This window comes from Notechis scutatus, chromosome 1 (assembly GCF_049901735.1).
Source record: "Notechis scutatus isolate UNSWTSFEM ecotype Mainland chromosome 1, rNotScu1.2, whole genome shotgun sequence".
Taxonomy (NCBI): Eukaryota; Metazoa; Chordata; class Lepidosauria; order Squamata; family Elapidae; genus Notechis; species Notechis scutatus.
This window is the reverse complement of record NC_142009.1, coordinates 323,870,108-323,893,160: the sequence shown is the minus strand read 5'-3', so window position 1 is coordinate 323,893,160 and position 23,053 is coordinate 323,870,108. Positions and strand designations below refer to the sequence as shown.

The following is a 23,053-nucleotide window of genomic DNA, read 5'->3' as shown; positions in this document are numbered from 1 at the left end:
CCCCTTCGGAGCGCTGGTGACGTTGGCCAGGGATCTGCAGGCAGGTGCTCTTGCCTCGCGCCACTACCGCCGCTGCTGCATTAGCTAGGAGACCAGAAGCGCGTTCACGGGGTGAGTGCGCGCCCGGTGCAATTCTCCCCCCACCCCACCCGCCACACACCTCTCGTGTTGTTGTTTTTAATCTTTTTTTCTAACCTAGATAGATAACCCCTTCATCTGTGTTGCCTCTTTTTTTTCATTCGGTTGGCATTGCTTTGGAACAGGGCGGCGCGGAGAAGGAGAGGGGGGGGGCAGGTTGTTAACCTTCATTTGACACATGTATGAGAAGTGGGGGAGGGGGAGGGATGCAGAAAATAAACGGGATGGGCTTATAGGTTTATAGGGGCCGGTGGGAACGTCATTCTAATCGAAGGATATATGGCGGTGGAAGGAACGTCGCTGGTGTTCTTTTTTTTGTTGTTTGTTTGTTTTTTTTCCAAAGGGAAAAAGTGTTTCGCGTTTAAAAATGAAATGAAATAAATAAATAAATAGATGGCACGGAATGAAACGGGAGATGGCCATTCATTCGTGGTCTCGTCAGAGGAGGTTTCAGTGATGCAGATGGTAAACAGGAGGCTCTGGAAGAGAGAGAAGAACGGAGGGGATGGGAAGGAAGGGAGGCAGCATCGCAGGTTGCAAAGGAAGCCAGTTCCTGCTCCAGTGCTGTTCCTCATTCGGGTGGGCCTTTCTTGCAAGAGACGGATTGTGCTGAGGGGCGGGGGGGGGGGGAGAGGAAAAAGAGAGAGGGCATTTTGTAATAACAGCTCTTTCCCTCCAGGCAAAACAACCCCCACCACCACTACCACCAAGCTTTTCCAAAGGCTCTTCGGGAGATGCAAATCTGTCAGCAAGAGTCGCTTTATAATACTTGACCAGAGAGAGGTTCTTTTCCTTCATTTCGCCCCCTCCCAAATGCCCCATCTAGTTTTGGGGATCAGCACTTTGTGGAACTTCTTCTTTGAAGATGCCCCCTCCAGGGCCTGGCTATTGAGCAATTTAATTCCAAATCTGATTGAGAATGTGTGGAAGGGAAAGAAGGTTGCTATCTGTGGTCTCTTGTCAAAGGAGCTACTTGCATTGTAGCTGAAAAAGACCCTATGGTAGTACCGTAAAAAATACAATTCTGTATTGGACATGATTAATGACTTGTGGTGAACACATTTATCAGCTTTCCTGAGGCTCAGCCTCTTGTATGCAATGCAGCATTAGGGGGTTGCTTTTTTAGCTCAAGACGGGGTGGGGGTGTGTGCATCATCACTATGTTTTTTTCATCAGAAGGAGAGCAACTAACTCTGACCAGGCTGCACTCAGCTATTCCCGCTAGCTTAACAAATCTTCCTAAACGTTCTGCTGCCCAAGGTTCCAATTCCCCATTAGCAAGATCAAAAAGGTGGTGTATGTGTGTGGAGTGTATGTATGTGTGTGTGTAGCCAGACAGACCATTTTAAATATTCAATAACTGGGGGAGCATTTGATTCAACATGAAAGCATTTGCAACTTGAGCACACTATGCAAGGCATTGCATGGACAGATAAGGCCGGGCCAGAGGATCCTGCTGGATAACATCAGGCTTGGATGTCCTGGCACAACCAGTGATTGATAATTGAAAAGATTGAATAGCTTGACATTGGTCTGCTCTGCTTCCCTTTACGTTGCCATAAGCTACGGTGATGATAATTTGCTTAGACAGCCTTAAAACTGGTTTGGACACTTATGAAATGGAGAGAGGCCGTTGTTAATTGCACTCGTGAAACGGAGCTTCCATGTTTGGAAACAGCCAGCAAAACAATTTGCACAGGGGTAATTGGCTACCCAGTATTGAATAATTAGCATCATATTTGAATCAAATTAGCAGGATCTTACACCATATGAATCAAGTATATTCCTGCATTAAGGCACTCTCTCTTCCTCAAAACATTGGGTGTTGATAATGAATGGCCAGCAATTCATTATCACTTTCATGTCTTGCCTGATGTTTTCCCCTCTGAGGTATATGCATTAAAGTGAGATGGAAGAGGTGGCAGTCCATCTTAACAAAATAACCAAGTTGGAAGGGATCTGTTTCCAGGTTGGTTCTCTCCTTGATTAGTTTCCATCCATTGCTTCTTGTCCTGCTTTCTGATCTTGATCTTACCCAGTAAGGCTCTTGGCCTAGATCTTAAGGAAGAAAGAAAATTAAGTTAGGGGATGTTAACTATAGACAGGTTATTCCTATATATTAGGAAACCCATTTAGAAATGTTACTCAGTCATGACACCATGATCCCAGTTTCTGAAAGCCCAACTGATGAGGTAATATTATGTAAGCCAATTCATTTTGGGAATTATTAGCACCTAGGATTGATGGCTGTTTACTATTTCCTGAATCACAGATAGCTTTCCTTATGTAAGGCATGCTGTCACTTTCCTTGTCTATGCTGTGAGCATTTCATGGCACAGAATATTACAGTAGATGAGATGCTGGCCTGATCTAGGGCTGCTCTTGTGTTTTTATGCTTTACAAGATCTCCTAGAAGATCCCTTATTCAATAGGTAGGCCTGAAAATTGGAACCAGATTCTAATCAGCTTTCAAAAAAGACCCTGCAACTGTCGTGAGAATTAGAACCTTTGTTGTTAATTTGACATTTTTGTTTAAAGTAGAAATGACATCTGAAAACCTTCTGAGATAGATCTGTACCAGATACTCAAGCAAATTCAAAAGGCGCCGATACTCTTCCATGTTGGAGAATCAAGAGTTGCATATCTGCATTGGCCTATGTGCTGTTTTCAGGTTTCCCACCCAACTTGCTTGCTCAACACCACATAAGGAGGGTCCCAATAGCAGCATACTTACATCAATTAGTGATTTGCTGGGTTTCTACAAAACACCATATCATTTATTTTTTGTTTATTTATTTTTATTTATTTAATTAATTTGCCAATCGCTTACAAGATAATAGATATAAGAGTAAATATGAGTATGAATACAGGAAATAGGTACAAATAAATGGGGACAATAGGACAGGGACAGTAGACACAAGTGTGCGTTTTGAGGTAATTCCCTGTTAGGAGAATGAGTGCACATAGGGAGACGTAGTGAGAGTGATGTTGAATAACACACGACCAGCACACAGATACACTGAATAGTAAAATGTAGGTTATACTTCCAGTAAACGGGTAAGTTCAGTAACAGATTTACAGCAATCCAAGAAGAATGACTACCAGGAACAGTCAATAGGGAAAAATGCAAGAACCAAGATCATCAGAACATATAGCCACTAGCAACAACAGAACTAACAACCCAGGTTTCTGGCTCCATCTTATGGCCGTTTGAGGAACCACACCCAATTACAATTTTAGCATTCCCTTAAAGAGACAGTATTAAATGTCTATCCTGGTTTATATATTTCCAACTGTTAGGTGACTAGCAATTCCTAACAGTGCGCTTATGCACACAAATGAAATAAATGAAACCAAACAATGTCTCGATCCAAAATAGTAAAGTTGTCTTCAAATGCTACAAAAGCCTTAGTGTTCAAGATGATTCCCCATTCAAATATTAATCAAAACCAACCTTGCTTAGCTTTCTAAACCAACTAAGGTTTGCTAGGTCCTGTCACTTGCTAAAGCCCTTGAATAATATACTAAACCACAAAAAAAGCTAACCAACTTAACACTGTACCAGTTTAGCATATTGTAGGAATCATCTGATAGATCCTGATTTGGCCTTGTGAAATAATTTGATGGATATAACCAGAGGCAAGTGCACATTGTTGAAGGTATCTCTTGGTGGCCAGAATTGGGGACATAAGGCTAGAAATTAGATAGCTGCATTCCTTTGCGCTAGTCTTGGATTCTGTAAAAGGAGATGCATATTCAGTTGAAAACAATGCAGCATGGACAAACAGTATCTGCATTTCAATGGCTTGTCTGATTCTGCACCAAAAGTTCTTCACATTTTAGGTATTCTGGTTTTCTTAGTGCTTGGAAGTTCTGGAGCAGGTATGTGGCAAGGCAGGTGAAATTGAAATAGTCTTTTCTTTTGCACTGTCTTTCATTTTCACCCTCCTCCACTTATTCGTGTGTCTTGAGCACATGTGCTAATGTCCAAGAGCAAAGGATTTTATTTTTATTATTATTTTTTGTTAACCAAAGTCATCTTTGGGTAGTGGGACAGAAAATGAAGATGGCGGTTTAAAAAAAGTATAAGACTTTGATTTCATGGTCATATCAACATCTGATTCTCTCCCCTCATAGATCAACCTATGTGATTGTAACCACGCATGTGTGTGCATTTACTGATAGTCCTCAACTTATAACCATCGATTTAGCAACCATTCAAAGTTATAATGACACTGAAAAAAGTGGCTTCCATCCTAACACTGTTGTAGCATCCTCCAGGTCATGTGATCAGAATTTGAGTGCTTGGCAATCAGCATGAATTTACAATGGTTGCAGCTTCCTGGCATCAAGTGATTGCATTTGTGACCTTCCCAGCTGGCTTCCAACAAGCTAAGTTAATGGGGGAAGTGGATTTGCTTAACAGTTGTTAGCACTTAATATCCACAGAGGTTTGTTTAACAATCATGGCAAAATAACTCACTGAATGACTGCTTTGCTTAGCAACAGAATTTCCAGTCCCAATTGTGGTTGTAAATTGAGGATTATCTGTAAACTCAAGCCTATGAACAGGTAGTTTTCAACATGGGGCATTGTGACTGGATTCACACTTTACAGTAAGCCATAATATCATTTGTTCAGCATGAACCCAATTGGCTGTTGCTTTTTCTACAATCAAGTTAAGCATAACATGATTCAGCCCAATCTTTTCCATTGAATCCAACCACGTGCCATGTAATTTAGTATTTACTGATTGGCAACACATCTGTTGATTTTCAGACCAAAAGGAATCTTAATCAGCCCCATTTGGAGAATGAATTCGGATATTTTTTTTTGCACCTCAGCATGTGCAGCACCGTTGAGCAAAGGCTATTCTAAAAATAGCAATTCTAATATAATTCCTATCCCTATAATAAAAAGAGTGATTTAAATAGGACCATGTGAAGTTACCTAATGCAAGGTGAGATCTCACATTGGGACAAAGTCTTGGTTTATTAAATTAGCTTTTTGGTTCTATCAGTCAGCCAAGTTTCATGAGTGATGGAGTGGCCTAGATAGAGGTGGAGCTCTCACCTCACAATCAGGAGTTCAATCCTGGGTAGAGGCAGATATTTCTCTCTCTGGGCACAATGGGATTATATCTGCTGAACAAAGCTCTGCATTGGCGACAGGAAGGGCATCCGGCCAGTTAACACTCAGCTCCATTCAGTTGCCCAGACTCCACCCTGCAAGGGATTATGGGGTCATTAAAAGAAGAAGAAGATGATGAGTTAGCCAAGTTTCATCATAAGCTATGGTTTAAAAACTTGAATGCTCATGTTCATAGAACATGCTAAAATCAAAACAAATGTAATTATGAAATAGTACATTGTGTGAACCAAGTCACTGAATCAGATGAAGCAGAGTTTTCCCAGGCCTTACTTGGTGATGAAGCTTCTAATTCAAGGGTCTTCAAACTTGGCAAGTTTAAGACTTGTGGACCTCAATTCCCAGAATTCCTGAGCTAACAGGACTGGAGGAGGAATTCTGGGAGTTGAAGTCCACAAGTCTTAAAGTTGCCAAGTTTGAAGACCCCTGTTCTAATTCTTCCCCAATGTTGTGGTTCGCTGGCAGCAGGTGCGGATGGCTGAGGTCTCGGAGAGCGAGGACTCAGATGAGGGGCCTGTGTGTGATGTAGGGATGGGGCCAGGACCATCAGGGTGTGGAGTGATGCCTTCGGAGCTTGTGGAGGCAGGCAGCAGTGATGCAGAGGACCCTGAGGACCCTGGACACGCCGGGCTGCTCGTAGGAAAGAGCAGCTGCAGCAGCACAGGCGACTCGGGAGTGAGGCTGCAAGGTAATGGCCCCTCCGTTAAGAGATAAAAGCCAGCCTGAGAGACTGGTATTCTTTGCAGGAAGCAAAGAAGTTCTTGTACTTCAAGCCTTGTGGAAGTTCAGACTATCTTGATTTGTGTTTGAAGACTTTTTGTTTGGAATATTTCTTGGCAACTTAATCTAGTGCTTTTGGCAGCCTTGCACAACCTTGGCAAGGCTCGTTCTTATCAGAGACAGCTAGTTTTAATAGCCTTTTAACCATGAATTAATGGAATTTGCAGAGAAGCATTAAAAGGTTTTGCTTTTATCTCTGTTTGGTGTTTGTTTACTTGGAGCAAGGTTTGGGTCAGAACACCCACTCTCCTTTCATATCCATTCTTTTTGTCTCTAAACCCAGTGGGTATTCTTTCTTTACTTATATTTTCTTTCCTTCTCCTTTATGAGCCAGAGTTAGTTTTCTCCTTATCTTTATTTCTATTAACTTTTAAAGATTTGGATGCAAAGCAGAACAAGGCTGTACTTGTTTCCAGCATTTCTTCGAAGATACTGTAGGAAGAGAAGTCAAGAGTCATATTTTTATTAAGAGAGAGGGAGAAAAAGACAGGAGTAGCGGAAGCACTAAATTTGGAAATGTAATGAGTTCCTCATGAGCCGATTAAAATGAATTCTTCCCATTTGGTTCTTAGAAACAGCAGTAATAAATAGGGACTATATATCTGCACGTCTTTGTCTGAGTATTGGTGAAAAGTGATGAGTTATGGACAGACAAAAGTATAAATATGATGACTAGAAAGGTATTGAGACTTAGAAAAAGATATATATATAATTGAATTTAGAAAGGAATGAGATAATTAAAAGTAAGATTGAGAAAACTAAGGGAAGGGAAAAATTATTGAGAAAATGTTAAAATAGTAATAAGATATGGAATAGAACACAAAGATGAATATGAAATTGAATTTGTGTCTGTATGGAGAAGTGATAACCCGGGACCATGCTATTCTCAAAAAAAAGAAATTTTACTTGTATTATGTTTTGTGAAAACCCAAATAAATTTTTTATATAAAAAAAAGAAAAGTGATGAGTTATGCAGTCAAGGAATGAATCCCTGAGTAAGTACAATCCAGTGATGGGTCATCTTTTTATGTGCTAATACGGTATTCTTGCAAAGGATGTTTGATTTATTGGTCTTTTCTTTTGCATTGGTAGGTGATGTCTTTGGGACTTAGTATAGGTACTCCTCGACTTATAACCACAATTGGGTCCACAATTCCCATCGTAAGTCTTTGCAGTCCTAAAGCAAACCGTCAGGTGACCGCACCCAATTTCTGCAATCATTTTACCCCAGTTATGAAGCGAATCTGGCTTCCCCAGTTGACTTTGCATGTCGGAAGCCAGTTGGGTAGGTCACAAATCGTGATCAAGTGAGTGCAAAACACTGCAATGGTTGTAAATGCGAGTTGGTTGCCAAGTGCTCAAATTGTGATCAAGTGATTACAGGAGTGGTGTGATAGTTGTAACTTCCAGGTCCAGTCATAAGTCACTTTTTTCCAAGGCCATCATAATTTTTAACCATTGGTAAATGAATGGTCTCAAGTTGAGAACTACCTGCATTCGTTAGAGATACTAGTAGGTAGAATCTCCATGGACTGAAGTAGTTTTCCTATGATGCAAGAGAAAGAGCAATTACTTTGTCTCCATATCGTAATTACATGCTTCCCAAAATACCTGCACTACTTTGAAATAGAATACTGGATTTGATGGACTTTTAGTCTGATGGCAACAGAGCACTCACATCATTCTGGGAGAGTGTAAGTCTGCCCTCTCCTTTTGCTAAAATTCTCTGTTGTCTAGGTGTTTTAATTCCCAAACCAGAATACAAACTCAGAATCAGATACACTGCAATCTTTACTTTTTTTCTTGGAATAGCCTTAGCACATTTTATTTGGGAATTACTTCCAGCCAGATAAGCAAAGAATGGCAATCTTCTTTAATGCATAAGAATGCTTGCCAATTTGGTGTCCATTGGTAAAATGCTAGAATTCCAATTTCGTAAAAAGTAGACCACATAGGATTGGATTCAAGCCACCTTGAAATAACAGCTTTTCAGAAACAGAACATTCCCTGTGCATAATTTAGGAGCACTCTATCTCCCGTTCTGCAGAAGTCAAAATTGAGGCTTCTTTTTAAAATGCTTTAAAAAAGGATTTAATGAAAAGCTATGCATGTATTCCCTGTGTGTTATAGAGATTAACGTACATAGCATCAGACAGAGGTGTCCATAGGGTATGGTTTAAAAAAGCCAAAATGCTGGCCATAATGGTGCAATCCATCTGGTTGTTTTTTAATGTACGTCACAATGACCTTTTTAAATCACCCCTGCATTGCAATGGGTGTAACAAATAGAAGGAAAGAGAGACCCGCATTGAAAAAATTACCACCAGATTAAAACTTAACAGTGAGCCAAGGTGACAAAAGAATCAATAATTTTTAATTTCCAAAAACCTTCCAAGCCAGTGATTTGACTCAGTTTTTATATGTCACTAGGGACCAAGCAAAGGGCAAAATGAGCGGCCAGCAATCTTAGGGCTACCTTGCCTCCCACGTTTCTCCCCCCTCGCTTTTGATGAAACAACACAGAAAGCGTACCTCTAAAATTCAATTTGGCATTGATCAATAGAACGGCCTGAGTTCTGAGCTCCTCTTTAATCTCATTTTCTTGTTATCGTTTTGGATTTGTCTTTTTCATCGCTGAATACCTAAAGCCAGGATGAGACATTCATCCTGGGAGCATCTGCTATAAAGAGCTCAGTGGGCAAAAAACACAGCTGACTCAGAGCCAAAATGGAGGCCGCTTTCCAACTGCTACCACCAAACATTGCTTAGCAGTTCCCTGCTGCACAAAACCGAGGGCTGTTTAGCTATACCTAAAGCCCGTATTTGAGATTGGTCTCTAAGAAGATGTGAGAGGAATCCAGCTAAATCCTTCTTAAGGCCCTAGGAATTATTTCAACCCCATCGTTTGCTTTGTGTAATGCAAGTCAACCACAGGCTGTTTAATTAGCTAAAACGGTGGTTTTTAACCTTTTCTTCACCATGGACCCTCTTTAAATATCTGTTGTGGCCACCCACCATGGTCGCGGACCCCCAAGACTTAACTCAAGATTTAAATCATAACATTTTTTGTTTGTGGACCCCCTGTGATGACATCACAGCCACCCCCCACAAGGGTCCACAGATTGCAGGTTGAGAACCAATGAGCTAAAAGATTGTGTTGGGTGTTATCTCTGTTGTGATGAAATGAAAAGGTAGGGCATATCTAGGATGCAGGCCATAAGAACATAAGAATAAGCGGTTTAAATATCTTTTTGTCCTCCCCGAAGAACTGTGGGAAGTGAAATAATTGTTACCACTGTCACCAGACATGTAAGGAAATTGTGTAGGTGAATCAGAATGAACCCATTACATCTGGAACCCTGACATTCTGTTTTGCTACCATGCCCAAGCAGATGTTCCCACACAAAACAAGCTTTTAGCTCTTTTGGTGTTGTAACAAGGGCAAGAAGCCTACAACATTATGTTGGTGTTTTTGATTTTATATCTTTTTCTGTGAACAAATGTGGGAACGATTTGCTCAGTGCTAAGAAAATTGCCAACTCTGTGGTCTCAGCTGCACAGATGAAACAGAAATAAAGTGCATCCAGTTTAATAATAGCAGTCAGCGTGCTTTTAAATAATGAATAAAACCAACACAATGCACTTTTAAATAATCTGTTCTACAAGCTTTCTGAAACCAATTTTTTTTTAAAAAAAATGTTGATGCTCCATGGAAATTTTTCCATTTATGCGGTTTGGTTGACCTCTCAGAGACAGGAGCTCCATAAAATAACTCTCTTACCCAAAAGGCACGGTTCCAAGGTAGAATCTATGTCACCAAAAGTGATGGCACCAGATAAGGAAAGCAATGCATCTTAACTGATTTAAGTATTAAGTTCCAGTTGATGAGCTGCATCAGTATGAATAACTCATGGACCAAATGCTGATCCAATACCAATACAATTCAGCAACAAAACTGGCTGATTACCATAATTTTCATTATTTTCCTGAAAATTGGGGTTGGAGTGAGAGCAGGAGGTCTTTCAAAGACTGATCACTCACAACTCTAGTCTTAATCCTTGTGCACCTCCCAAAGCGGCCTGAAACCAGCCCTCTAGAGCAAAGCTGGCTGGGGAATTCTGGGAGTTGAAGTCCTCCAGGCTTAACGTTACCAAGGTTGGACACCCCTGATCTAGAGCCTTGCCATTTTGCCATTGAAATTCATCTCTATGATTTTTTCCCCCTTTGGGGTAAGGGGAAATGAGGGTGGAAATAGGAGCTGGGCTTTCTAATCAGGGAGCTCAGTTGCAATCTTGACTGCTGAAAAGTCACCTGCCATAATGCTGAAGTGATTGTCCTTGATGGACTGGGGAATAACCGAGACAGCTTTCCCTTTTTAAAAGAGAGTAATTCTTGGAAAGGTAAGATAATTGATGTCCAAAGAAGAGGTAGGTGCAAGTCTTCTCTATATTTTAGAGAGTGTTTAGGGGGTGTAGCATGATTTTCAGACTGGTGCAAACTGAAGGACTTGACAAATCATCTCCAAGTGAAACTAATTATTTGTCCCATAGAGATGGTACATCCAGTTAGCTTAATTGTCTCTTCAGTCTGTGTTCTCAAGCCAAATGTTTGCATATGTCACAGAGATTAATTCATAAAACAATATATGAAATATTTTTGTCCTGTAAGATCCAGGCCCCTAAAGTAGCTTGCATATACACAATAAGAAAAATGCAAACAAAAATCTCAAATGCAAATTATATTATGATATAGTATTAAAAAAAATCCTTATTCACCTCGATGTTTCCATCCTTGTTTCTGTTCCTTGATTGCTATAAACTACAATTTATCTATAAAATTCAATTTATTTATATATTTCCCTCAGAGGATGGGATTGGAGTTGCTTATATAGGTTTTCTCCATCTTGTACTATTGATTATATTTTCAGATCAATTTTAGTTGGATAGATTAATCTGGGCTTTCTTCTATAAATATTGTTTAGGGACTATCCCAAAGATCTGGACATCTTTTCAGAGGTATAAACAGCTTCCAGAAATCTCCAGCAGCATGGCTATTGATGTGGATTCTAGGAATTGCAACCCGCAGTTCTGGAAGTAGCCATATTTGGGAAACTTGATTTATAATATAAATTTGCTTATATATTTACCCTTGGTGGTACATTGTATAACTATATATTGTTTGATAAGAAAATATAAGGTGTGTATATACAGTATGACATGACATACTGTATGTACACTTGCCAAAGCCAGCTAGGCCTGGTTCTATAACAGTGTTTCTCAAACTTTTCAACTTTAAGCTGTGTGTATTTTAGCATGCTGTCTGAGGAATTCTGGGAGTTGAAGTCTACACATTTTAATGTTGCCAAGGTTGAGAAGCTCTGGTCTAGACCATACATATGAGAAATTACTGCAATCTCTGGTGGAACATGGGGTATAAATATGCTAACTGTTTGGTTGGATATCGTGACAGAACCAAGGAAAAATGGTGAAAGCACCCATTTAAAAAAATATAAACTCTGAATTTATAAACATCTACAATTTGTTATGAACCTAATAATAATAATAATAATAATAATAATAATAATAATAATAATAATAATAATAATAATAATAAGTCTTTATTGATTAGCCCCTGGGCAATATCAAAGTGCAAAGTTCCAGCAACAAATTTGTTACTAAAATTTTATAAAAGCAATTCAAAATTAAATTTGATAAAATACTATTTAAAATGGAACTTGATAAAATACAATTTAAAATGGAATCTAGACAAAATACCATTTAATACCAATACTCATTTCGTTGTACCCGCTTGCGAGTGTAATGACAAATAAATTCTTATGTCTTATGTCTTAAGATGAAATAGTAATAAAATACAATCCAAAATAAAATTGTAATAATGTTCAATAATTTAAGATATAAATAAAATATAATAACATTATATTACGGAGTCGCTGTTATGAACCAATTATCTGAGCTCATTTGAACTTGGTTCTTGGTTCCATGCAGCCATAACATACCAGGGAGTTGTACTGTATGTTGTGCTGTATGTTGTACTATATGCAGAATAATGCAAAATTATAAAAGAAAGAAAAAAAAGATTCTTTAATAAACCAAATTGCAATAACCTGTTCAGTAAATGAAAAACAAAACCATAGTTCATAACGGAGAAGATAGTTCTCTACCTAATTTGTTAGTGTATCATTTTTGTAAAGGTCCATAAGGATTATAAACTGTTACAATTTTGATCAATCGTGTCAAAATATGCCAGAGGGTGGGGAGTGGCATGGCAATCCAGCCTCTCTGCTTTGGCTTGAATCATAATACCTCAACTGCCATCTTGCAGATTTTGATCCCTGTCCCACTGCTATACTGTACAGGTAGTCTTTGACTTACAACCATTCATTCAGTAACCGTTTGAAAGTTACACCGGTCCTTGAATTACAATGATCGCAGCATCCTCACAGTGACATGATCAAAATTCAGTCACTTGGCAACGAGCATGTATTTAGAATAGTTGCAGTGTCCCAGAGTGACGTGATTGACAGCAATCTTCCTAACTGCTGTCCAATAAGGTCAATAGGGGAAACTACTTAATGACCATGTGATTCATTTAACAACTGCAGTGGTTCACTTAACAACCATGGTAAAAAAAATGTGTTAAAATCAGGCACTTAACAACCACATTGCTTTGCAATGGAGATTCTGGTCCCAATTTTAATTGTAAGTCGAGGACTATCTGTAGTTCATTTGTAGCTCAGTCTACGTTACAATATTGAATATGTCTGTATGTGTAAAATAGCAAGATAAATAAATAACATCATTGAAAATGTGGATGATATTTATCAAAAATACTTTAATTAGCAGGGATTTTTCTTTTAAATGTTTTTAGAAGTCTGTGGTGGGCTAAAGTTCAGGCAGATTCTATAAAATAGCTTGGGAAATAACTTGAGAAGAAAATAACCTTGAAGAGACTTGGGGACCTATTGTTAATCTTTAAGGATCAGAGGATTTGGTTTTCTGCTGAAGTTGCAAATTGGGTGGTGTTTTGTGCCCCATCCTTTCCCCACATCCTCTCCAACTCTTCCCCAGATGGCTTCTGCAACAGACCCTCGCTATGGCCAGAAGGAATCTTCAGACCAGAACTTCGACTACATGTTCAAGATCCTGATCATTGGCAATAGCAGTGTTGGGAAGACTTCCTTCCTCTTCCGGTACGCCGATGACTCCTTCACTCCGGCTTTTGTCAGCACCGTTGGCATAGACTTCAAAGTGAAAACCATCTATCGCAATGACAAGCGCATTAAACTGCAGATCTGGGTAAGGAGGCAAGGGAAAGCTGTCTGGCCTTGTGTTTCTCAACCCTAGCAACTTTAAGACATGATGAACCTCAACTCCCGAATTCCCCCTGCTGGCTGGGGAAATCTGGGAGTTTAGGTCCACATGTCTTAAAGTTGAGAAAAGCTGCCTTGCAGGATTGTTTGCGAATAATTGTTTTCTGAGAGAAAATACTGCCAGCAGAAGGATCAGGGTTGGGCATGGCTGGGAAAGAGCTTGAAGAGGTCAAAGACCCTGCCAGCTGGATTAAACAATATAAATATAATTGGAGTAGTAGTCTGTTTTTGTGCAAGGAGGTTCCAGGTAAAGCAGACGGGAAACATGATCATGTGTGATGGAATGTGCACTTGCAGGAGGAGAGGACTTAGTCAACTCAGAGCTTTCCCATAAAGAAACATAGATCAAGAGACTGAGGTGGACTCAGCCTTCCATCCTTCCAAGGTCTATTGTCACGGGCTCATGGTTGACTCAGCCTTCCATCCTTCCAAGGTTGGTAAAATGAGGACCCAGATTGTTGGGGGCAATTGCTATCTGGTAGTTGAGAAATTTATAGCTTTAGTTTGGCAAGATTCTGTCCATTAGGTGTAAGCAAATAAAGGATTGGACTTGGTTGGCTCTCACTGTCTTGTCTTTCAGCTTGGACCTGACAGCAGAGGAGCTAATTCTACTTTATCGTAAAGCTTCATTAATAGAATCTTGCAATGCTGAAAGTACAAATCACTGTCTCTTTTTAAGCCTGAGCAATTAGGACAGGTCCTTCCTATGTTTCTTTCTCTGTGGGTTAAGTAAATGTAGGTTCCTCCCCTCTCCCCTCTGATCAGTATCTCTTCCCCTCCCTCCCTCAAGGTCATTCCTACATACCTTTTACATTAAGGTTCATGTTAGATAATATTGGTTTTCCTTTCAATGCTGTTACAAGGCTTACAAAACTGAAAGTTTTGTGTCCATTGGAATTGGATGGCTAATAAATTTAAATGATTATTTTTTTTTTAAAAAAAACATCTTTTTGGAAGAACAAAGGTATATTTTGGCCATGAAGACATTTGATGAATGTCTGCCCATTATAAAATCAGTTTATTATGAAGCCAAGTTTCTTATAAGATACAACAAAGTGCTGTTTTTGAAGACTAATTTACTGAAGTGTTTCTAGAATAGCTGTAGTGATCCATTAGGTGCATATAGGCACCCAGCATCTTTTTTTCAGCCTCAAGCATGGCCAATGTTTGGCAACAAAACCATTAATTTTCTGAAATTCAATTTTCCCCTATTTTTAGTGAAGATAAATAAAGTACGTTCAGCTTCTAAAAGGCATACATTTTTTTCCTTTAAGCAATAAAATCTCCCCAACTCTCCTAATGTGGACTGGAAATTTTGATATTTTGATATTTCCACTCTGCATGACATCACTGGCAATCAGTAAACTCTCCTGTAACCTTGGAAGGTGAAGTTTAAAATAAATCCAAACCCAGTCACAGATTGTCCATCAGAGAGAGGGAGGGAGGGAGGGAGGGGGAGAGAAAGAGAGAGAGAGAGAATATAGAATAACAGAGTTGAAAGGGACCTTGTAGGTCATTTAGTCCAACCCCCCCACACCCAAGCAGGACACCCTACACCATTTCTGACAAATGGCAGTCCAATCTCTTCTTGTAAGCCTCCAGTGATGAAGCTCCCACAATTTCTGAATGCAACTTCTGTTTCATTGGTTGATGGGAGGGAGGGAGGGAGAGAGAGAGAGAGAGAACAAAGGCCAGCAACGTTAAAGACTAAAATGCTTGAGTTTTAATTACCATCATAAGAAATACTCCTCATATAATAATTGACCACAATTGGGGAAAAACCTTCAGAGTAGGGTTTCCCAACCTTGGCATTTTCCAGGTATATAGATTTTAACTCACAAAATTCCACAGCTGTAACTGAGAATTCTGGGAGTTGAAATTCACTCACTTCAATTTGCCAAGATTGGGAAACTTTGATGTAAAGCAGGGGTGTCCAACCTTGGCAACTTTAAGACTTGTGGACTTCAACTCCCAGAGTTCCTCAGCCAGCTGGCTGAGGAACTCTGGGAGTTGAAGTCCACAAGTCTTAAAGTTGCCAAGGTTGGACACCCCTGATGTAAAGTATGGCAGTTCCATAGGATACTTGTAAATGCTATAAAAATACTTAAAAATCATTTTTGTGTTTTTCTTAGGATACAGCAGGGCAGGAACGATACCGGACTATCACCACTGCCTATTATCGAGGGGCAATGGGTTTTATTTTGATGTATGACATCACCAATGAAGAGTCCTTCAATGCTGTCCAAGATTGGTGAGTCAAAGTCTTTATGACTAGCTTTAATTAATTCTGAAACTTATAATAATTTTAATATTCAAATGTTCTCCAAGGATTCCTTTGGACAATGCAGCTGACATGTGAACAACCCATGGATCAAATTGACATCTTCAGTATGTTTACTTATCATTTTATATGCAAGCTACAAAAAAGGTTATTTGTATGCCACCTTTATTATTTTTATAATTAACTCAAGGTGGTGAACATATCCAACACACTTTCCTTCTCCTATTTTCCCCACAACAACAACCCTGTGAAGTGGGTTGGATTGAGAGAGAGGGATTGGCCCAGAATCACCCAACCAGCTTTCATGGCTAAGGCGGGATTAGAACTCACAATCTCTTGCTTTCTAGCCTTAACCACTAGACCAAACTGGCTTTCTTTCTGAGTTACTTACATCTTTCCAACAAAGTCTTGTGGTTAATTTTGCTCTCTAATCTTATGTAATTTAGGTAGGACAGAATAGAAAACTATAATATGCCTTAAATGCTCATTAGAGATAGTCTTTGTCCAGCAACTGCAATTGGAACCAATAATTTGGTCATTAAGGAAAGTGGTTGCTAAGTGAAAAACCAAGTCAATTGCAACAGTGCTTAAGAGTTTCCTTACACTTTGTTTTTATAGTCTCAGAAGGCTATGACCCCAAACAACCAGGTGAGCTCAAAAATGGTAGGGAAGGTTTCTGAAACTTGATTTGTGAGGAAGAGACTGGGCACCTATTTGTCTGAAATGGTATAGGTGCTCCTTCTTGAGCATAGGGTTAGACTAGAAGACCTCCAAGGTCCCTTTCAACCCTGATGATGAGCTGGAAGCCAGCTAAAAGGATAAATCTTATTACCCTTTCCCCCTCAATTCTCTGCTCCTTGGAATGCTTTCCCCAACGCTGGGATAATTAGCAAGAAGGTTAATATTTGTATTTACATTCATTGGAGCGGAAGGGGTTATAAGCAAATAAAAAGGCACACACAATGAAAAGAATGTGCTAGCACTGGCTGTTTGCCTAGTGCACTGGGTCTGTGTGTAGCCAAATGCTTAAGAGGCTACACACACACACACACACACACACACACACACAAACACAAACACACACACACACACACACACACTGACTGTAATGGTGAATAGGTGACTGAGAGATGCTTGAAGGTCATACATGTGGGCATTGGTTGCAAAGTTACTTTTTCATCACTGTCATACCTGCAAATTGAGCTGTGGTGATTCAGTGGTTACAATCACTGGTGGGCTGCTGCTGGTTCGGACCGATAGTTTCGACCACCGGGTGGGCCCGCCCCCCTACCGCCTCCCCGCCCCAGTGCTATCCCGTCCTATATTTCTAGCTCACTTGCCCCGCCCACGCTATTGCATTCCTGCTGATTGAGCAGGAGTTTTAGTAGTGTGTCTTCATGATGAATCCCTAGGTAGATGATATCTGTATTAGGTTCAACCAAATGACATAAAATTACATGTAGCTTACTTTTTAGACTTTCTTTGCTTCTTCCATATCTTATTTTATTGTGCCTCACAAAGGCTTCTCCAAACTCCAAAAGTTGCACACCCTTTTGTGACCTTTTGCTGGATCCCAATAAAACTCTTGCCTGCCTATGGACATTTTCCTCCTGTGATTACTTTTATTAGTACAGCTGAAATATGCTCTTGTTTTTCCCACCATGTTAAAAATGACTGACCAAATATGACTGAGTTTGTCACCCCAATGTTTACTTCAGGTCAACTCAGATCAAAACCTACTCATGGGATAATGCCCAGGTACTGTTGGTGGGTAACAAGTGTGACATGGAAGATGAGAGGGTTGTGTCATCAGAACGAGGACGTCAGCTTGCTGAGCACTTGGGTAAGTGAACAACAATTAGAACCATGTGTTTGAGCTATAAAGATGAGTTTGATAAATGATACAGAAATGGAATTTCAAGTCTTCAGGCTTCAAGGAAAAAATTGTTTCCAGGAAGACAGGGTTTAGGAGTTTTAATATAGCTAGTGTAGATTAAATAAATTATGCAAAACAGATTTATATAAAGATATACATTTGTATAATATATGCACATTGTATAGAAAAAGTATAGGTGGCTAATCTTTTTGGAACTTTAAATAGGAAGCTGTTATTAAATGGATTAGATGCAGGTTCAGGATAAAAAAATAAGACATTTGTTACAACATCTGCCAGTAGTTTCTAAGATTGGTTGCTGAGGTGTCTAAAAGGATATTAGATAAATTAACACAGGAAGTACAGGGAATAAATGGGATATCACCTAAAAGAGATTTTGAAATTTTAGAAATCGTGTTAAATTGTTAGGTGATACTGTTGCTTTCAAGACCTGTTTGTGGCTGGATCCTTATTAGATATAAGATGCTGAACTTGATTAACCTACTTTGATGCTTTGGATTTCATAAAATCATATTCATAATAGAAGAGAGATATTTGAGGCCAGTAAATCGAACAAATTGAAGGTAGAACGTTGATGACAGATGGCTGTCTAGGCACCATTTCAACACATTCTCTGAAATGCTCACCATGTCTCTGATAAATGACTCTGCTGCTGTATTGCTCTTAATGTTGGGTATTTTTCCAAACATTCAGCTAGCATCTTCCTTCATAGAACATAAATACATGTTAGTCTTGGCCTTTCTCTGAATGGCATCGTTCAGGTATTTAAAGAAGGCCATTACTACTGTCCATTCTCAAGGATAAACATTTCATGGTCCTTCAGTTACTCTTTACAGGATTTAATTTCTAGTCCTCTGATGTTCACTCTTTTCCTTGAGCCTCTTTCAATTCCTTAAATCCTTCTTAAATATGATATTTTGCAACACTTAAGGTGGGGGAACACCAACATTTCATGATTGAACATGTACACTATTACAGATTTAGCTTAAATCTGCACTTACGGTTTTGGCAGCTAAATTACCCTGCTTGTTCCTACTCAGTTTGCAGTCAACTTCTATTCCAAGATTTTTTCACAGGTACAACTGCCAAGCCAGGTTTATCTCTCTATTTGATTTTTATTTTCCAGGTGAACAACTTTGCATTAGTCTAAGTTTAATTCTTTCCCTTTCAACCCATGTTACTGATGGATCAAATTATTTTATTTATGTCTTCTATTTATTCTGTCCTTTATTTATTGAATTTATACACCACCCATCTCACTATCACCCTACTTAATTTTCCCATTCATTTGTGTCATCTGCAAATTAGGTAATTCTTTTTCCCTGCCTTTTCATCCTAATCATGAATTATAAATGATGAGTATTAGGACTGAACCTTGTTTGTCTTATTAGACAGATCTCTCTGGTTCAATAAATCTATAAGAACTCTCCAATGTGATTTTTGAGTCATCTGTGTATTCAGCTTACTCTTAACAAGCTTGCTAATAAAGTTATGAGGTATTTCCTCAACGCTTTGCTGAACTCGAGATATATTATGTCTACATCATTCACACAGTCTACTAACAAAGTTACTAAGTTGATAAAAAGGGTAAGACTAATTTGGCAAAACTTGTTCTTAACAAAATAACACGCTGACCTCTGGTAAATCACTCCACTGTTTGCAAGAGGCTGATGGATTTCTTTCTTTCTTTTCTTTTTTTACTCCAAATAATTGGTCTTTGATTTTCCTCGAGGCCTTTTGACTCTACCGTGTTTCTCTTTCCTATTCTTGTACATGCATTTTTTTTTTTTGTATTTTGTCTTTTCCCTTCCTCCAGGATTTGAGTTCTTCGAGGCCAGCGCGAAGGACAACATTAACGTGAAGCAAACCTTTGAACGTTTGGTCGACATCATTTGCGAAAAGATGTCCGAGTCACTGGACGCAGCTGATCCAGCTGTGACCGGTGCCAAGCAGGGCCCGCAACTGACCGATCAACAAACTCCCCCCCACCAGGATTGTGCCTGTTAAGAGACTTTGGTGTGGATGCCCTGACTTTTCCTGTCCCACCCACCTTGCTTGCCTCATGTCTTGCAGTAACCAGAGCCCCTAGATTCTTGACAGTTTGTGCTATCTGTCTTCCCTACCGCCACCAACACACCCACACCATTTAGCTATCCCATTGCTTATCCTTTCGGGGTAGGTGGTCGAGACTCAAACCCAGAGCTTCTCCACCTCTCTGTGTGGGCCTTTGAATGCTTCAAAAGTTACTCCCTTTAATCTTTGGGTGGATAGAGGCTCTATCTTCCTGTATGCCCCCCACTTTTCCCCCACCGGGGTTCAAGTCGATGAGCGTGAAAAAAGAGTTGGGGGCAGTGCTGGAACTTTTAACTGTTCTTAGTGGGGTTTTATTTATTTATATATTTATAATGTTCCCATCGACACCGTTGAACATCCTTTCCCTCTTCCTGCTTCGTAAGCGCCACAATCCCACTGCATTTTCATGCATTTTCGGTGTGGACAAAAATAGATGACGACCTGAGATTCAAGGGAATCTGGCTGTATCTTCACAGGAAGGAAAATGTATCTGTCAGAAGCATCTGCCTCTTTTCCTCCTGACAACTGATCATGGGCTGTAGAGAGAGAAAATAATATTGTTCAGGCAAACTGAGCTATCTGGGAACTATCCCATTACCAGCTCTGAATTGGGCTAGGTTTTTGTAATGCTGCGAAGTGAGATTAATTAACCTCAACGCTCCCTCTTGTTTAGCTCCAGTCCGTGCCTGCTTCTTGCATGCTGTTTATCCTCTACCATGAATGAAAATAATAGGTTTTAAGGTGAATACCTTTCTTCACAGAACGGCAGGAATTTCCAACTTAAAACTGTACTTCTTGTCACGCTGGATTCTAAGGCATTACGATCACTCTAGGTCTAGTTGAACCCGGTCACTTTAGTAAGAAGAGGCTTGTCACGGGTAGATCCTTTCTTCCATTCAGGTAGAAGAGGAAGAAGGCCTTCCTGGATTTAGAAGGTGACCATATTTGGAGAAATGATAGAGTAGATCCTTTTGCTCTGCCAGCAAGGAATTGTAAGGGTGGGATTGCTCCGTTACTTGCAGCAGCCTAGTCTACACCCAGATTTTCTAGCTTCTCTCCTTGAGAAAGACAGGGCTAAATTGGAACCAATGCTCACTGACTGGCTGGTCATAACAAAGAGGTGCCCCTTGGGCTATGTGTAGCAAAGCTCATCACCTGCCCGGCATAACTGAAGGTGAAAGTAGGTTGGAGATGTTCTGCTTCCATTCAGTTGCCCTGCAGAAGACGGTCCTCCCACTTTCACCTTGCCGAGTGTATAGAGATAACCTGCTTGTTCCTCTTCCCGTCTTCCTCAGTGTACAGAAAACGAAAAAGGAAAAAAAAAAAAAGAGCAATCTCTCCAGTTCCATGTAAATAGAAGTAGCTGGTGATGTTATGTGTGTATGGACCTTTCATTGCTGTGTCGTGGTTTGTGTTGGTGTTTTTAGTTTATTATTTTTAAAATAAGTCACCCTACCTGAAGGGTTTTCACAGAACTATGTATTTATTTAAGAGGAGAAAGGCAGAGAGGCAGCTGGAAAACCCATCTTGGCTGATCTAAAAAACACATGAGAAAGTCAAAAGGTTCTTTGTCATTTTGGAATGGTTTCTCCATTGCCTTCCTTTCCTAAACAGACCTGAGTTTGCAGGGGTTAAGTTGAACCTGATGTCATACCTTCCCCCCAGTCCAGCATCCTTTTCCCCTAGCATGGACTGGGGCAGATTGGGGTTGAATTCTGTTACCTTACTCCTACCTGTATTCCTATTTCCCCTTCCCCATTGCTGTCCTTAATTTATTTTTCAACGAAGCTCTATACATTTGTTTTACAAATCTTAGATGCTATCTGCCCTCTCTCTTTTTCTCTCTCTCTCTCTCTCTCTCTCTCTTTCTTTCTCTTTTTGAGGTTTACTTTAATGGAAAAAATATGCTGTACTGTATTTAAAAAAACAAAACAAAACCTGTCAGAAGTGTCAAAATAAATAAATTCAGTTTCCTAAAATGAGCAAACAAAAATCACTGTACTAAGGAGATATTGTGAAGAAATAAAATGGCTAATCACAAAAGCATTTGATGTCAGAGTTCCTGTGAAAGAAATACAAAATAATGTTGCCTGAAAGTGGTAATTAAAGATCAGGGAAAACTATCAGAGGTGCAGATAAAAACTATTTTCCCTATGTAGATCATTCAAAGAGGTACTTATTAACAGTATATATATATTCAGATCCACCAGATTCATTGATAAGGAAATATAATCTTGTGCAGAAGAATAATTGTGCACAGATATTTGGCTGTTTTTTCTTGCAAATAGAAAGATTTGGTGGTTACAATTTATGATTGCATTTTAGAGAGGTTCAGAATTGACCTTTTCTGAAGAATCAATGTTCTGGAACCTCTGGAATAATTTCCATGTATTTTCTGGGCCATGTCAATCTGCCCACCATAGCTGTGCTCCAGCAAATTTCCTAGAAGATAGTTTTAATCAGAGTGGTAAGCTTTGCATAGATCAACATTGCAGTTATAGGTAATCGTCCACTTACAACCACAATTCAGCCCCAAACTGAATCTGGCTTCCTCATTGGCTTTGCTTGTCAGAAGGTCATAAACTGACCCTGGGACAAAGCAACCATCATAAATATGATCCATCACAAATATCAACCAAGGCCAATTTGAGTCACATGACCATTGGGGATGCTGCCAAGGGTTGTAACTGAAAAATGCTCATAAGTAACTTTTTTCAGTGCTGTTGTAACTTTGGTCACTAAATTAATTGTTGTAAGTTAAGGACTAAATGTATATCCTATCATTTCTCTCGGGTAAGACAAGTCTCCCAGTTTATTCTCAACAATCCTCTAGATATGTTGGTAGAGCTCAAAGCCATCTGTTGAGCACTGTGGTTGAGTAAGAACTTGAACCCGAGTCTCCTCTGTCCAAATTTAACATTTTAATCATTGGAATATTGATTAAAAAAAGGTCCTAAGGAATACAAAAGGGACATCTAAAGTTAGGAATACCATGAATAGTATAGTTTGGTGTAGTGGTTAAGGCATCAGCTGGAAACTAGGAGACAATGATATCTAGTTCTGCCTTAGGCACAAAGCCATCTGGATGACTTTGGGCCAGCCCACTCTCTCAGTCCTTGGAAGCAGGCAATGGCAAACTACTCCCAAAGTCTTGAAAACTGCTGGGACTAGCCCAGGAATCACCGGGACTTGGGACAAAATAGTAAAATAATGAAAAAATTGCCCAGTCGAAAACCATTGGTATTTATTATAAGTCCCTTACACAATGTATAATTCGTTTTTGGAACTCTCTGCTGATGCAACAATATTTTCAACCACTTCACTGTTCACCTGGGTTGTCTAACAATGG

General features: G+C 39.6%; 1 protein-coding gene across 1 annotated transcript; it reads left to right on the top strand.

The window, feature by feature from the left end:
- RAB3A (RAB3A, member RAS oncogene family) lies at nucleotides 1-21,747 on the top strand. The gene is made up of 5 exons (XM_026670958.2): nucleotides 1-111; nucleotides 13,155-13,382; nucleotides 15,589-15,707; nucleotides 17,456-17,580; nucleotides 19,448-21,747. Exons 2-5 carry the CDS (start codon nucleotides 13,155-13,157, stop codon nucleotides 19,636-19,638), a joined length of 663 nt encoding a protein of 220 aa, XP_026526743.1. The 5' UTR covers nucleotides 1-111; the 3' UTR covers nucleotides 19,639-21,747.
- Nucleotides 21,748-23,053: the final 1,306 nt, after the last annotated feature.

Excerpts from the sequence above, each read along its gene's own strand:
- RAB3A (XM_026670958.2), top strand. The coding sequence starts at position 13,155 with ATGGCTTCTGCAACAGACCCTCGCTATGGCCAGAAGGAATCTTCAGAC. Across the intron at positions 13,383-15,588 it reads GCATTAAACTGCAGATCTGG|GATACAGCAGGGCAGGAACG; the intron begins GTAAGGAGGCAA and ends TGTTTTTCTTAG. Across the intron at positions 17,581-19,447 it reads TCAGCTTGCTGAGCACTTGG|GATTTGAGTTCTTCGAGGCC; the intron begins GTAAGTGAACAA and ends CCCTTCCTCCAG.